This window comes from Colletotrichum abscissum (genome assembly GCF_030869225.1).
Source record: "Colletotrichum abscissum strain IMI 504890 chromosome Unknown Scaffold_51.1, whole genome shotgun sequence".
In the NCBI taxonomy this organism is placed as follows: Eukaryota; Fungi; Ascomycota; class Sordariomycetes; order Glomerellales; family Glomerellaceae; genus Colletotrichum; species Colletotrichum abscissum.
The window spans coordinates 162,467-176,741 of record NW_026850443.1 but is presented as its reverse complement, the minus strand read 5'-3'; the positions used below and the strand labels follow the sequence as shown (position 1 = coordinate 176,741).

The window sequence follows — 14,275 nt, the reverse complement described above, 5'->3', positions numbered from 1 at the left end:
AGCTATGCTTTCCCCTCATCAAGTCGATCTCAGTATTCCTATGAGGGTCAAAGAAACCTGTAGCGAAATGCTTTCAGTTGTTTGACTGTCGATGGTAAGCTTTTCAAGATGGAGCAACAAGCAACACTTTAGGTAATGCCAGAGGCGTCCAGCGCGCTGAATCACGGGGGCATCGCAGGGATGGCATTGACTTGTTAGTCTGCCCAGACTGAAAAAGCACAACTTTGCTAACTGCCAACATTCGCCCAGCCAGCAGCCTTGGAAGTCCATAGTTAAGTTACAAGACGCGTTGCGCTCACAGTCTAGGCACGTCACATTCTGTCTCGGAGTAATCCAGTAACCCGGCTGCATCTTACAGCACAATAGACTTCTGAACAAGCAGAAACAGGTCGGTCGCGCCGCTGTCTGACTCGCACGTGAGGGTCTGGGGATCGTCATTACTTTTTATTCCTGGTGTTCAATTCCAAGACGTCGCGTTGTGCAAACCCGGCCCCACGTTGCCGGTTCCGTCTTCGCCTATTCCAGGCTTTGACATTCGTTTAGGTGGAAGAATCAGCAGTCTTGCAGAGTTTCCAGGGAGACTCGGTCGCGCTTTGAGAGCTTGGCCTTCCATCGTGGACTCATCTTGGCGGCATAAGCCGGTGTCTTGGCTTCACAAATCGATTCCGTATGCCAATGTCCGCGTACCCCTGTCTCGCTGTCGGCAATGACGGGGGCCAAGCAGCCGATCTGAAGCCTCACCCTCAAGTCTCCCAACCATTGTCGATGGAGTGAGCCCCATGAACAGGTGCTTTTCGCCCTGCCCAGCTTGTCTATTGTCCGGCCTGAGCTTTTCAACTCGCTGGCACTGCGAGCTCTCTAGCTCGCACGACTCGCAGACACCAAGTCCTGCCTTGGTGGAATGCGCGGCGCCCTTCCAACCCCGGATTGTCGATGCATGGGGCTTCCGACAGTCAGTCGCGTGGGTGGCGCCTTTCCTGTCTCCCCCAGATGAAGGCGTGGGATGAAAGTGGATTGTGTCCATGTACGGATACAACAAGTACTTCCCAAGGTCATCCCACACCTTCCATCGAGCCTTCATCAACCTTGCCGGTCTGCGCCCCAGTATGGAGAAAGGATAGGACCGAGTCGGCCTCTGGGGCAACGTCATAGCATCGTTGCCAATCACTATAGTCGGTCAGCCGACTCAGGCTCATCCACATTTGCGAAGTAGCAGGATGTGGCTGCAGTATAAAGCCATCACGGTGCATACATGAGAGACATGAGCATCACTTCCCACGCTCTCTGGCTTTCCCACACAACTGGGCTTGAGCCGACCTTTTATATCCGCTACTCCTTCACTGGACTATTAGGACATCTGCATGAGTTCTTGAGCGAAGAGCTTCTGCTCCCTCACACACTGCTCCAGATTCCACCCAAGCTCGATCTCGATTCCGTACAAGAGCATCTGAAAACATGGGGTTGGGCAAGAAGTAAGAGAGCCGTTGCACTGTACACTCTGGTAGTCACTAACCCCAAGTTAAGGTCCATTCGCATTAATGGTGCCGACTGCGGCATCGAGTCGCTTTTGCTTGGTGTTATCACCAGCATAGGAGGCTTCCTGTTCGGTTATGACACCGGTCAAATTTCATCTATGCTTCTGTTCACGGACTTCAAGAGACGCTTCGCAACCGGTGCACCAGACGCCGACGGTATTCCACAATGGGTTCCCATCACCCAGTCCTTAATGGTGTCGCTCATGAGTATCGGTACTCTCATCGGTGCGCTCTCAGGTGCCTACACAGCCGACTGGTGGGGCCGGCGAAGGAGCTTGAGTTTTGGTGTCAGTATCTTCATCGTTGGAAACATTATCCAGATCACAGCCATGAACTCGTGGGTTCACATGATGATGGGTCGCTTCATCGCTGGTCTGGGAGTCGGCAACTTGTCTATCGGTGTGCCCATGTTCCAGTCAGAGTGCTCTCCCCGCGAGATTCGTGGTGCTGTTGTCGCATCCTACCAGCTTCTCATCACCTTCGGCATCCTCATTTCCAACTTGATCAACTTCGGCGTTCGCAACATCCAGGAGTCCGATGCTTCATGGCGCATCGTTATCGGCCTTGGTATTGGCTTCTCCCTGCCATTGGGCTTGGGAATCCTCGCCGTTCCCGAATCTCCTCGATGGCTCGCAGGTCGTCAGGATTGGGAAGGCGCTCGCATGTCCATGGCGCGCCTCCGTGGTCTTAAGGACGATCCGCACAACGAGACCGTCGAGAAGGATCTCCAGGAAATGTTCAAGGTCATTGAGGAGGAGTCCAAGACGGGCTACGGTACTTGGCTTGAGTGCTTCACTGGATCCTCTGGAATCCCGAAGACCGTCTACAGAACGATCCTGGGTATCTGCATTCATTTCCTGCAGCAGTGGTATGTTGCCGTCCACCGAAGTTTCAATGTCTAAGAACAGTGTCTAACATCCACCATAGGACCGGTATCAACTACTTCTTCTATTACGGAGCACAAATTTTCGAGTCGGCTGGTATTGACGATCCGATCATGGTTCAGCTTATTCTTGGTGCCGTCAACGTCGTGTGCACTTTCTATGGTCTCTATGCTGTTGAGAGATACGGTAGACGCTGGCCCATGTTTATTGGTGCTCTGTGGCAGTTTGCCTGGCTCACAATCTTCGCCTCTGTCGGCACTGCCCTTCCTCCCGAAACCAGCGCAACCAGTGGCATCGTGATGATCGTCTCGGCCTGCATGTTCATTGCTTCCTTTGCTAGCGTAAGCTTCCCCCTGCCAACTTTAACGATTCTCCTTACTGACTATCTATCTTATAGACCTGGGGACCTATGGCGTGGTGCGTCATTGGAGAGACATTCCCTCTCCGAACTAGAGCCAAGCAGGCATCTCTTGCTACCGCCGGTAACTGGTTGGGCAACTTCCTCATCTCGTTCCTGACACCATTCGCGACCAACGGTATTTCTTTCGCATACGGTTTCGTTTTTGCTGGTTGCAACTTAGCCGCCGCTTTCCTCGTATGGTTCTTCCTCTACGAGACGAAAATGCTGTCCCTCGAGAACGTCGACAGAATGTACAGCGACCCAAGCGTCAAGCCCTACTCTTCCACCAAGTGGGTGCCTCCAGGCTACATCACTCGCAAGGATAAAGACGAGTCCGCGTTCCAACGAGCATCGGTCCACACCGACAACAGCAACCCGACTGAGAAGGCAAGCGATGAGAGACCTTTCTCCGAACATCACACCAAGCAAGAAACTACATCCAACGCCGTTTAGGCCATTATAGTTTCATAGTTGCTTGCGTCTATAGTTTTAATAATAATACCGTTGAACATAATCCATGTGTAAGGTCATAGAATCGGCTGTAACTTCGCCGTGTGGCACATGGGCGTATGCTTTCCCCTTCTGAAAGACCTCTATTTCAAAGCTTGAGAGACATTACGAGGATGAACAGATCTTTTGTTCGAGCTATTGTTTAGAATACCAAGCTGTGTCCCTTTTCCCCTTCAGAACGTCACTGGCCGTCTCCAGTCCTCATGAAAATATTCGAAGGTCTGTCTCGGTGCGCGAATTGCTCTTCAACGTCATATTCGATCTCTGGGCCTTCTTGCTTGAAACCCAGCTTGGAATACACGTGTCTACCCATACTTGACGCCTCCAAGAGTAGCTCAAGCCCGCCACGTCGCTTCGCCTCATCGAGACCCCACTGAACCAGCTTCTTGGCGATGCCCTTACCCTGGAACTTGGGATCCACGGCGCACATGTCCAGCACGAAAACTGCCGGCTCAGCCGCCGTCGCCTTCTCTGCGATGACCTCCTCACGTCGCTTGTGCAGCGATCCCATACAGGCTGCGGCGTATCGCTGCTCGGCTTCGTTGCCGGGGAAGATGGACTCCAGCCCGAGCTCCTTGATCAAGTCTTTCGGTGGCTGATCGCCGTGACCTTCAATGGCGGACTGCTGTGCCCAGATTGCCATGCCTACGATTCTGCGCTGTCCGGCATTTTCGGGATCCGGAAGGGTGGCCTTGAGGAAGACGACATTGGGGTCGCCCTTGTTGTTCTGGTTGACGGTTTTGAAGCGGTTAGCCATGCGACCGGCGCCGCGAACCACGCCTTCCGGCGTATCCCAGCCGGGGTTCATGGACAGGTAGACACCATCACGAGCTTGGTGACCGAATGCGTCTCGGACGACCTCGGTGACTTGAGTAAAGTCCTCGGGCTGGGAGATGACTTCGATGCGGACATCATAGTTCTGCCCCGCGACGGTGGTGCTTGCCATGGTTTCTGCGGGGTAATCGCGGTTGAAGACTTCAAATGGCGGGGTCAAAATGCTAAAGTCTGGGTCGCAGGGGCTTCGAGGCGGTGTTACTGCGCAAGATTCCAATGAGTCTCGAGTTTGGTTGTTGAGTCTACAATTTCTGCATGGAACGAAGTTAAGTGGACAAAGTGTCTTTACTGAAAACTGAAAAAGTCAGCACCTTTGCCAAGCTCTTCTCTTGAGCACGACAAACGGACAACCCGAGTTGAACCTGGACGCATGAATCATCCAATGCCCCCGAGTTGGTATGGCCCACTAGACTCCGCATCTCGGAGACGAAACCCCCGATTTAGTCGTCAACTCCATGTTTCTTGCTAGTGCCCGAGCTGACTTAACTCTTATTAACAGACACGATTGATCCAATTCATGAGAATGTAACGTTGAATGACAACATAGGCTCTTATGGATTCAAATGTCAGAGCCCAAGAGCTAAGTGAGAATGGAGAAAGTTGTGAAATTTCAGACGGCTGACTCTGGTCGAGAAAAGACTGACCATGTCCCAGAGGCCGAATGCCGCTAGAGGTAAGAATTGAGACCCACGCTAGGCAGCTAGCACTTTTTGATTCACAGCGTCCTACGGAACAGTAGAAAGTCAATGGTGTTTAACAACAAGAAAGAGTTCAAGATGCTTGGCATCAACTATTAATCATCCTACTGGTTTCGTCATAAACACTTAGCGCATTCATGGTAGCTTCAGGCTTTTCCATCCAATTGATCTAATTCTTTTTGGCGCTCCCAAATGTTTTCTGACAAATTAACAGCCAAATACTCTAGCAGTGCAAACATTGATACCAGCAGCTCCAGCGCCAGGTGCAGCCATGTACTCGCACTTTGTCGCAAATGTCCACGAGCCATGCGGCGCAGAGTACTCCACAACATCATCACGGAAGCGCATGTATGCTGAGTATCCAGAGCGGCAGCTCAGACCTAAGTTTGAGATTACAATTAGCTATTGGTGCATAGTTGCCATGTCAGAGTGCGGTGAAAATAACTCACGCCAGCCATTAACGTCGCCGTATCCGTTCACGCTGCAAACCTTTTGGCCATTGTCTGTGAGCGTGATAGTGGCATATTGGAAGTTGTTGATGCTTGCGACGAAATCGACGCAAGCTAGTGCAGAGCCGGCGAAAGTTGCGAGGACGACGTTCTTGAGGGAGACCATGTTGACTGGATGGATGATTTTCGTTTGAAACTTGGGATTGGCGAGTTAACTAATGAGGAGATGCAAGCTGATTGAGGTGATTCTTCTGATCGTGAAGATTGCATGCAAGCACAGAACAATCATACTTATACTTGGCCGTCCTGAACATGATCGAGCTCAGACTATTAGCAAACTTCTGCAATGAGAAAAATAATGGCTGCCTGATCGGAAATGCCTCGTAGTAATTTCATCTCCAATAAGCCTCCTAACGTTGGCAAATTTTGAGGTCTTGACCGCTGCGATGTGAAGTATTGGCGGCTTACGTGCCAAGACAAACGTCTAGCTGCCTGCCTCGCCAAGTTAAACAACCCCCAAGCTCTAAGCCCCATGGGGTCTGATGTCGCAGGGGGGCCGTTTCCCCTTTCAGGATTCGAGGTCACCTTTCAAGAGGAAGTCTACCCCGATTGGTTGTCTTGCTAGTTGAACTAGGAGTATAACATTACCTCGTGAAGCCAACAGTGAGTCTGTCAGGTAGCTGCTGACTCGCCCCCCAGCAGCGGCAAGCGACGATGAACATTGATCCTTCCGCTGAAACCCTCGCGATCGGCAGTCTTATCAGCTGGGAATGGAGGAAATACACGTTCTCGGCTATTTGATTTCAGCTGACGTGAGATTCTCTGGTCTGTTTAATGAATGGGTTTGAGTTCTGTTCGAACAATATGACAACGCAGAAGTCGGGTCCATACGCGACTTGCCTGATGCTTATGCAGGCAAGTTGTTCAACTGCAGCGAAGAATGACTCTAGGACACCAAGGTAATTGAAACGTTCTGTGGCTCGTTCTGGAAATCGTTATCAAGCGCCAGATCTATAGTGTTTTCGGTGGAATAATTCTGCCCAAGCAAATGATCGACTAATACCATGTTGTGTACTCCGTAGGTCCTTGATGGCGTAGGCACCCCACAACCCGAACTGAATGTTCTTCTGGACCATCCCTGCCGCCTTCCCTGCCACCTTAAAGTTAAGTGCCCTTTCGATCCGAGAGAAGTGTCACCTTATTCTCACCCCACTTGCAAAGTCCCGTAGCTTCAATAGATGATTGGTCTGCTTGTACTTCACTTTCTACTCGTCATAAGTTAGAGGAGTTGACCCATGATAGATCGTGAATTGATAAATGATTAGCAAACACACGTTAAATGGTTCAGCAGACGTTTCTAAAAGTGAAGTGCGATTCAAGAAATCTAAACAAACAATCTACAAGGCTGAACAAAAAAACAAAGAAATGATCCAATCAATCAAGGAACCAAACGTCCAAAATCAGGCAGAGCCAACAGCGAATTCCTTGACAACCTTACACACTGGAGCTGCCCCATTAGCAGCATACTCGCAGCGCTCGCCCTTCAAGGTAGAAGCCAGACCCCTCTTCTCCTCCATGCGGGCAAAGTGACGGGAGCGCTTGGCGGGAACGTTCTTGGGAGAAACGTCAGTGAAGGCCTTCTTGGTGGAGTCCCAGATCTTGTTGTCGGAGGTGATGAAAGGAGCACCGGCAAACTTGGTCAGCGACTCGTCCTTGCCATTGAAGAATCCAGAAATCTCCTCAAGGAAGGGAACAGTATCAATGGTCTGGTTCTTGCCGGAAAGAGAGCGCTTGCTGAAGGACTCCTTGCAGCTGTTGCGGTTTGCGACCTGTCCCACGTTGTCGGTAACGTACTTGCAAGCCTGCTCAAAGGTAGTCTTGGCTAGTGTGTCGTTCTTGCCCTTGTTGAAGATGCCGGCAAGGTTCTCCATGTCGAGGTGAAGGGACTGGATGGGCTTGTTGGTGCCGTCGGGTTGACCGTCAAGCCAGATGCAGCGCTGGCGAACACCATTGAGGACGGCGCCCCAATTCCACTCGCGGCCGCACTGGAAGCCCAAGTCACCAACAGGGATGAAGACCTCGTCGCGTCTTGCCTGGGTGTCACTTCCCTTGAGAATGATGTTGGAGACGCAGATGGCATTGCCACCAGGCTGGATATCGAGAGACTTGAGGTTGAAACCATTGTTGGTCTTGAAGCTCTGAATAGGCGCCTCAGCGTTCTTCAGGCCCTTGAATAGTTCCAAGTCACCATTGTTGCGGCATTGGTCCTCGGGCTTGTCACTATTTCCTTCGAAAACACCAAAGATCTGGGTGTTGGAGAAGTCGGACAGGATAATGGAAGGAGGGTTGCCCGCGGCATCTTGATTGTCTCCGATTTCCATGCGGATGGTGTAGAAGTCAACCTCCTTGGGCTTCGTGTTGATAGCCGACATGATGCCAATGCCCGATGAGACGAGTCCCAAAAAGGTAGCGACATTGCCAATGGCGGTGCCGAGGGTTGCAACTGCTCCAATAGCGGCCATTTTGAATCGAAAAATTGGTTGTAAGTGAAAGTGGTAGGAAAGTTCCTAAGTGAGTGAATAAAAAGCACAAAAAAATGAAGGAAGTACAACTCGTTGTTGCGATGGAAGACTGATCTGATTGAGGTGATGATGAGAAGAACAACATATTTTCGAGGACAAGCAAAGACTTTTATAACATCATGACACTAACGGAACTGTTCTTATTCCATGTACGGTCATCATGATCACTCCTCAATATCAATTTTGATGATGCCAATCCATCACCTCGCTTAGCCTCTTGATTGAATCCATATTGCGCCTGGCCAAGTAAGGCCAGCCTTTTCCATGGTAGTCGGCGCCGAGCGGACACTTTGGCAGTACAAAGGCCGAATGCCCGATGCTATTCTCAGCTGCCAAGTCCGTATTCGATGCTTCGTGAAGTGAATTAACAAGGTTATTGTGGACTTCTTAGCATGCATGTTAAGAAGACTGTAGAATCCAATTCTTTACTTCTGAAACCGGCCAGGCGGGACGAGGGATCGACACTGGCAATGCTTGACAACTAGGATCCATGCACATGCGGAAAAGCTCTCCGATACAACTCTGAAGGCATTCTGGTTGATGATGACACTGGCGAGTTGAATCGACCAATTTCCGACTACCACGAGGATTTCTTTTCGAAATGTGCACTGGGCTCGAAACTTTGCCTTTTACGAATTGAAGCTCTGCAAGTCGGACTGAGGGGACGTACGTGCTCTCAGCTGCCATGGAATCAAGCGGAGATGCGGAGTAGCGTCAGTGCAAAAATAGAGTTCCTCTAGCCCACGCAGTGTATGCCCCCTATTGTGACCAGGAAGGCCTCGAAGCGGTTTTGTAACCGGTTCCCTGCTTGCCATGGAATAGAAGCTCTAGACTCCATTTCTCCATGATAACTGGGCTGATGCTAAGCCCTATCACAAATTTTCAAATTCGGTATCCATGAACAGCCCGCACTATGCGGACTGTTTTTCACCGCCGGCGGCGGGCTTTCAACTTAGTGAACATCGTTAAGCGACTTGTCAAAGCTGTGTGTCGTGTTTAAGGCGTTTTTCAACGCATAAAGGAGCTCGGCGTCCTTGTAACCCCCTGAACATGTCGCCTTGGCAAGCAGCGATCCGGATGAACTCAACGACTCGACTCGTTTGGAGGCCGAAGACTTGGCTATTTTGACAGGACAAACACCTTTCGGTAGTCCCGTGATAAGTTATAGCATAGCGTCTTGAAAAATTCAGACATTGATTGGAACTTTGGGACTGAATGCAACTTTTTTGACGCATTTGCCTGTCTATCGGCACCACATGTAGAGCGTATTTTTGGTCTCATACTCGCGGAGCCGGTCTGGGGGGAAAGCACGTACAGAAATGCTGCCCACAGCAATGAGCGTTAACGCTGATCTGTAAACATCCAAATAGCGTGTGCTTTTCCTCCGAGATCTTCATGACAATCACGGGGGAGGGAGGGCTAAAGAGAAAAGGCCATCCTTAGATTCCGAGGCCCCATGTCGTTCGATGGCCGAAAACCGATTGGCTGCTCCTGTTTCACCAACATGGAGACGATGAGGAACAACCTTGTTAAGGGTTTCAGCCTCTGGATGAACAGTAAGCCATTTAGTGGCCCCGTCCAACACTGCCACTCTTCATGATGGGCTGACAGGCGTTTCTGGCCCATGGGAATGGGCGACAGCGGGCCGCATGGATCCAAGTTTAGTATCGCAATTCTCGGCTCGTGCACATAATACTTATTCACCTAGCCAGGAAGCTTTCCGAAGCCTTAGGAGGATGCTTTAGCTGGCTTGTGGCAAGCTAGCTGTGGGGTCTGTCTATGTGGTACAAGTGCAGGAAGTATCCTGGTACAGGGCACAAGACGACTTCTGACGAGATATGCGTCGATATTGATGGATCTAGTCTAGGACCATCTTAGTCCACTTGAAGTCGACCACGGTATTGTAAAACTGTCGTCGCCTTTGCCAAGAGAATTTGACCATTTCTTTCGATGTGCCAACATCGTGATAAAGTCAGGTTGCCCTTAGGAACAATAATAGTATAATAGGAATTCTGGATCCACCAAGTCAACACGAAACAGGGGCGCACAGATAGTAGTCACGGTTGAAAGTTTCTTGCGCAGTGCAACACTGACTAATTATCTCGGCAACCTGTTGCAACACCTTATTTCATCGTTGAGTAATCGACCTGGTCTTGAAAGCACCAAGTTTCGAGGCTCCCCGACAGGAATTGCCGAAGGACCGGTGACTTTGTTGAACTTTGTTCGATAATGAGGTAGACCCCACGCCGCACCGACTCACAATTTTTAAGACGAGCACACATCACTATGGCCTTCGTTATAGGACATAATCAGACTCATATTGCGCTACTATATGTAGCAATATTGGGTCGTGACATCGCCGGTCCCCCCTTATCCGCCTCCTCCTGAACAAGGTAGGCGCAGATCATCAGCCTCAAGCAAACGGTTGAAGGCCCCCTCACGGGGCATCCGCGAAAGCAATACTATACTGGGCGGTGAGAAGAACAGGAGAAATCGCGTAGGATATTTTCATAGTATTCCAACCTTCGCCTTCCTTCTCAGCCTAAAAGTACGTATGGTGGTGTGAACTCGTCTTAGTCAAACTTCAATCTCTCTTGCTTGCTATGAAGAGGTTGAGGTAAATGATTTGATCTAGTGTCAGTCCACCAAGCTTGACACCACTGAGATCTTCGCCACATCCATATCTGGGTGGTTCTGGGCTACAGACTGGCTATATACGGCCGTTGCGGGCATTATGTCACACATCTGGCTGCGGTTACCAGTTACAGTCTCACATCTGCCGGATCAACGCGCTACTGCCGTCGTTGGAGTTCATTGCCGCGTCCGCGACGAAGGTCCGGATACGGTCTCTTAGATTGTGCTGTTCGATTAGATCCTTGCCCGTGTTATTGTATATGAGCGCAGACGGTTCTGTCAGGTCATTGTACGCGACACTGGCAAAGTCCCGAGTCGTGCCGTTGAGCTAGATGACTAGTTTTTGCTGGTTGGGCTAATGATTCAGATGAATAAATTATGAGTTTATGTCATGCAGAGTTGACATCGGGTATGAGCATGTGATTGAGACCGGAGGTGGCGATGAGTGAAACTTTCTTTCGACCGACTTTGTGAGGCCTTGCGGAAGTTGTACTACAGTCATCTCAGCTTAGGACCTCAAGAGCGCGCGAAGAAAAGCGAGAAAAGAAAATTGAGGAAGCGAAAGCTACTACGATCATCTGTAATGTTTCTACTTGCATCACTTCTCGTTCCCAGAATCCCAGAATCTCAGCTAGTAAGCCATGGTCTTTGCTGATTCCCTCTCAACGTGGCGTTCGGGCCTGATGTCTCAGACTCATTTGAGCGGTGTGAAATAGTTCTTCCTGAAGTTACGTTTTCCTGGATGAACAACTTGATGTCGTCTGAGTTGAGAACATCCCAAAACATCTACCATAGGCGAATGCTGCCCGTGCTGATATTTTCGTGCGTCCGGAGTACACGTGTAACTATCGCGATAGCCTCAGTTCCCACATGTTTCCCGTATTAGAAACCAGCTGAACGAGAAGAATTTACTCACCTTCGGGGCTACTTTTGGGCTGGACTTGTCTGGCGTGTAGAAGGGAGATTGGACGTGGGGTCAATCTCTAAGCTAGACATTTACACCCAAGTCAAACCTCAACCAGCCACGGGCGGCAAGTGGGAGCATCTTCCAGCCACCAGCTTAGTTCCAGTTCATCCCACCGGATGCTCAATGACTCTGGCACACATTATCCCCATAGTTTCTCTAATCGTGGTACCAAGGATGGATACAGCCAGGGCCAACGGCCCTTTCATCGGCCAATGCCACGACAGGAATGGATCTGATAAGATTATCGGAACAGATTTTGACAACAATTGCCAGGCCTTGGGCAGATCAAATGATGTCAAGTCGATGAGGGATTTTTGGCTTGGATCCCGATCCTTACAACTCCCTTATTCTCTAGACAGTGGGGGGTCTAGCAGAAAGCATAAAAGGCACCTTAGCCTCACGCTACCCAATCTCATTTTTCCTCGCATCATAACATTTCAACAAACTCAATTACTCTAGTCACGCCCATCGACTCATCCTGTGATTCAACATGCAATTTCTCACCGTCGTCAGCCTTCTCCTTGTCGCCGTTACCCAGGTCGCGGCGGCCCCTCCTCCCGCTCTGGAGGGTCGAGACTATGCGCTTTGCTGCTACGTAGGTTCACGCTCTCGGCTTAGATGTAGTGATAAGAAAGTTCTAACTGGTCAACAGCTCACTTGCAAAGACGACCCGGCGTGCAAATAATGGAGGACCCAACCGCTGATACTTGAACGAAAAAGTCTCGGAAAAGCTTCTGGGGACACTCACGGGAATGTTTTGGAATTGGGCAGAGACCACCCACGTGTCTCATACTTGTTAATCTATCAACATATTTTCCACGCCATGAAGGTACCAGATACAATCACGAAGTATTCTTGCCATGTGGGTTCAAAACGGGCGTTGCCTTCCGAATAGACGTCAACGTATGCAATGTCATGGATCTCATGTCAATGGGTCTACGCCTCTTATCGAGACATTATGGGGGCATTTGAGACTAGCCAGTGATGTCAGTGATAGGCGTCAAGCTGAAGACTAACACTCTTGCGACTTAGAGCTATGGGAATGATTTCGTTGAAGACTACTTAGAACAGAATGACTAGCACGGGCGGGGTTGTTCTCGTGATCTAAGATGTCCTCCGTAATCATCGCTTCTTTAACTCTATTACGAAATCTCCGTTCAAATACTTGACCCTCCCCTAGTCGGGGTTGACCAGAGGTGGCCACTAGCCCGCCCCGTCACTTCCTCCCCTGCAACGGATCGAGTTTTCTAGTTATCGCACATGACACATGGATAGACGGATGGGATACTTATGACGGACACAAGTTATGGCCACTATCGTGTACTTGAAATTTTCTTGTAGCTTACGACCATCCATATGATACCTTGTTCAGAGACTGAGGACTCCAAGAGAGAACAAGCAATTTGGGGTTGATTCATCATTCAGAATGGGATAGCTGATTGAAGAATGCCCGATAAGGCAAGGGCCTAAACCGGCATGTCAGGACCGCCGTTTCCCAAGGCCCGCAAACCGCCCCTTGTGTTACCTTTGTCAAACGTGAAACTGGCATCTCATAGTCCGTACCATCCATATATTATGTCCTCGAAATGCTATTTGTGGCCGCCCCATAACGAAGTGACTGTGGTCGCGATAATACGGTGATGATAAAATAGCTTCTGGCGGCTAGAAATGTGTGCTGGGAGAGAGTCTGTTCTTGCTGACTTCTCCATATGGAAACCTATCTGAAAGATAGGGTCCGGCGTACGTGGAGGAGTTTCTATGATTCTCGAGTCTGGATTTATTTGGTGTTCAGGAGAGAAATTGTACGCGGAATCAATTTTAAGCTGGCCCTCGACCCAAAACTTAGCGAGTCACTAACAAAGAAAGAGGCGATGATGCAGCACGGAGGGCGTTTGGGAACATCGCATGCGGGCCGCGCTAGCGACTGCTCGCCGGTATCCCACATGGCGGTCATGCCCAGTCCCGGGAGTGCCCGTCCCGCACGCACAGCAACACCTGGATGTTGGATCCGCATCATCCCGAGGCCGGGCCGGAACTGAACGTCTCCCGTCGCATGTTATGGTGTCCATCCCTATCGAAGCGACGACAACCTTGGATGAGTGAATCGATTTTCAGCTTCAGGAACAACATCTAGGTAGACTGTGACAACTGATTCTGCTAGTAGATTTGACAGCGTTCTATCCATGCGATAATGTCACAATTATGCCTTATATACTCGCATGACGTATGTTCGTACAATCAAGAGCGTTACAGCTCTGTGAAGATTACCTTAGATCGCGTACAACTCGGTATGAGCCAATGATGTATCGATCTACTCACTGACTTTTGGTCGCTGAAAACGCAAGTCAAGTCTTCATGCAGAGCTTTGACTTGAGACATAACTGAGAAGACCAAGACGCCTGCAACCAAAAACCTATCGATAGGTCCAACGCCGACGAAGGAGGCACGTTGATTCAAAGATAAGCACAGTCGCAAACACGTCTCAACGCCCATGCCAAGACCCTCCCTCAGCATCATCTGGTTTAAAAAAGAAAAAAAAAAGGAAAACGACGGCAACTTCTTATTCGTGCTCGACATCATCAAACCTTGCTGCATGCTTATTTTGTTACTCTGACTGATATGCAAAGCATTTAATATGCGGATATTGTGAGGAGGTTCCTAAACCTGATCTGGCAGTTATATCCAAAGTCAAGCGCACGCAAAGCTTCTGACCTCGCTAATCACAGTGCAGGAACAATTTGCAAGATTTTCGGACATATCCCGTCTCCCCGTTTACTTACGC

The 14,275-nt window shown here is 49.9% G+C and overlaps 4 protein-coding genes across 4 annotated transcripts; 2 read left to right on the top strand and 2 right to left on the bottom strand.

The window, feature by feature from the left end:
* Window positions 1-1,455: 1,455 nt before the first annotated feature.
* Window positions 1,456-3,272, top strand: CABS01_14168 (uncharacterized protein; the record flags this gene model as incomplete). Its single annotated transcript, XM_060547508.1, has 4 exons — window positions 1,456-1,472; window positions 1,525-2,403; window positions 2,463-2,760; window positions 2,817-3,272. 4 exons carry the CDS (start codon window positions 1,456-1,458, stop codon window positions 3,270-3,272), a joined length of 1,650 nt encoding a protein of 549 aa, XP_060393625.1.
* Window positions 3,273-3,510: 238 nt separating this feature from the next.
* CABS01_14167 (acetyltransferase) lies at window positions 3,511-5,476 on the bottom strand (the record flags this gene model as incomplete). Its single annotated transcript, XM_060547507.1, has 3 exons — window positions 3,511-4,364; window positions 5,107-5,241; window positions 5,311-5,476. The coding sequence occupies 3 exons, from the start codon at window positions 5,474-5,476 to the stop codon at window positions 3,511-3,513; spliced, it is 1,155 nt and encodes a 384-aa protein (XP_060393624.1).
* Window positions 5,477-6,770: 1,294 nt separating this feature from the next.
* CABS01_14166 (uncharacterized protein) lies at window positions 6,771-7,832 on the bottom strand (the record flags this gene model as incomplete). The annotated part of the gene is made up of 1 exon (XM_060547506.1): window positions 6,771-7,832. One exon carries the CDS (start codon window positions 7,830-7,832, stop codon window positions 6,771-6,773), a length of 1,062 nt encoding a protein of 353 aa, XP_060393623.1.
* A 4,151-nt stretch (window positions 7,833-11,983) lies between these two features.
* Window positions 11,984-12,178, top strand: CABS01_14165 (uncharacterized protein; the record flags this gene model as incomplete). The annotated part of the gene is made up of 2 exons (XM_060547505.1): window positions 11,984-12,088; window positions 12,146-12,178. The coding sequence occupies 2 exons, from the start codon at window positions 11,984-11,986 to the stop codon at window positions 12,176-12,178; spliced, it is 138 nt and encodes a 45-aa protein (XP_060393622.1).
* Window positions 12,179-14,275: the final 2,097 nt, after the last annotated feature.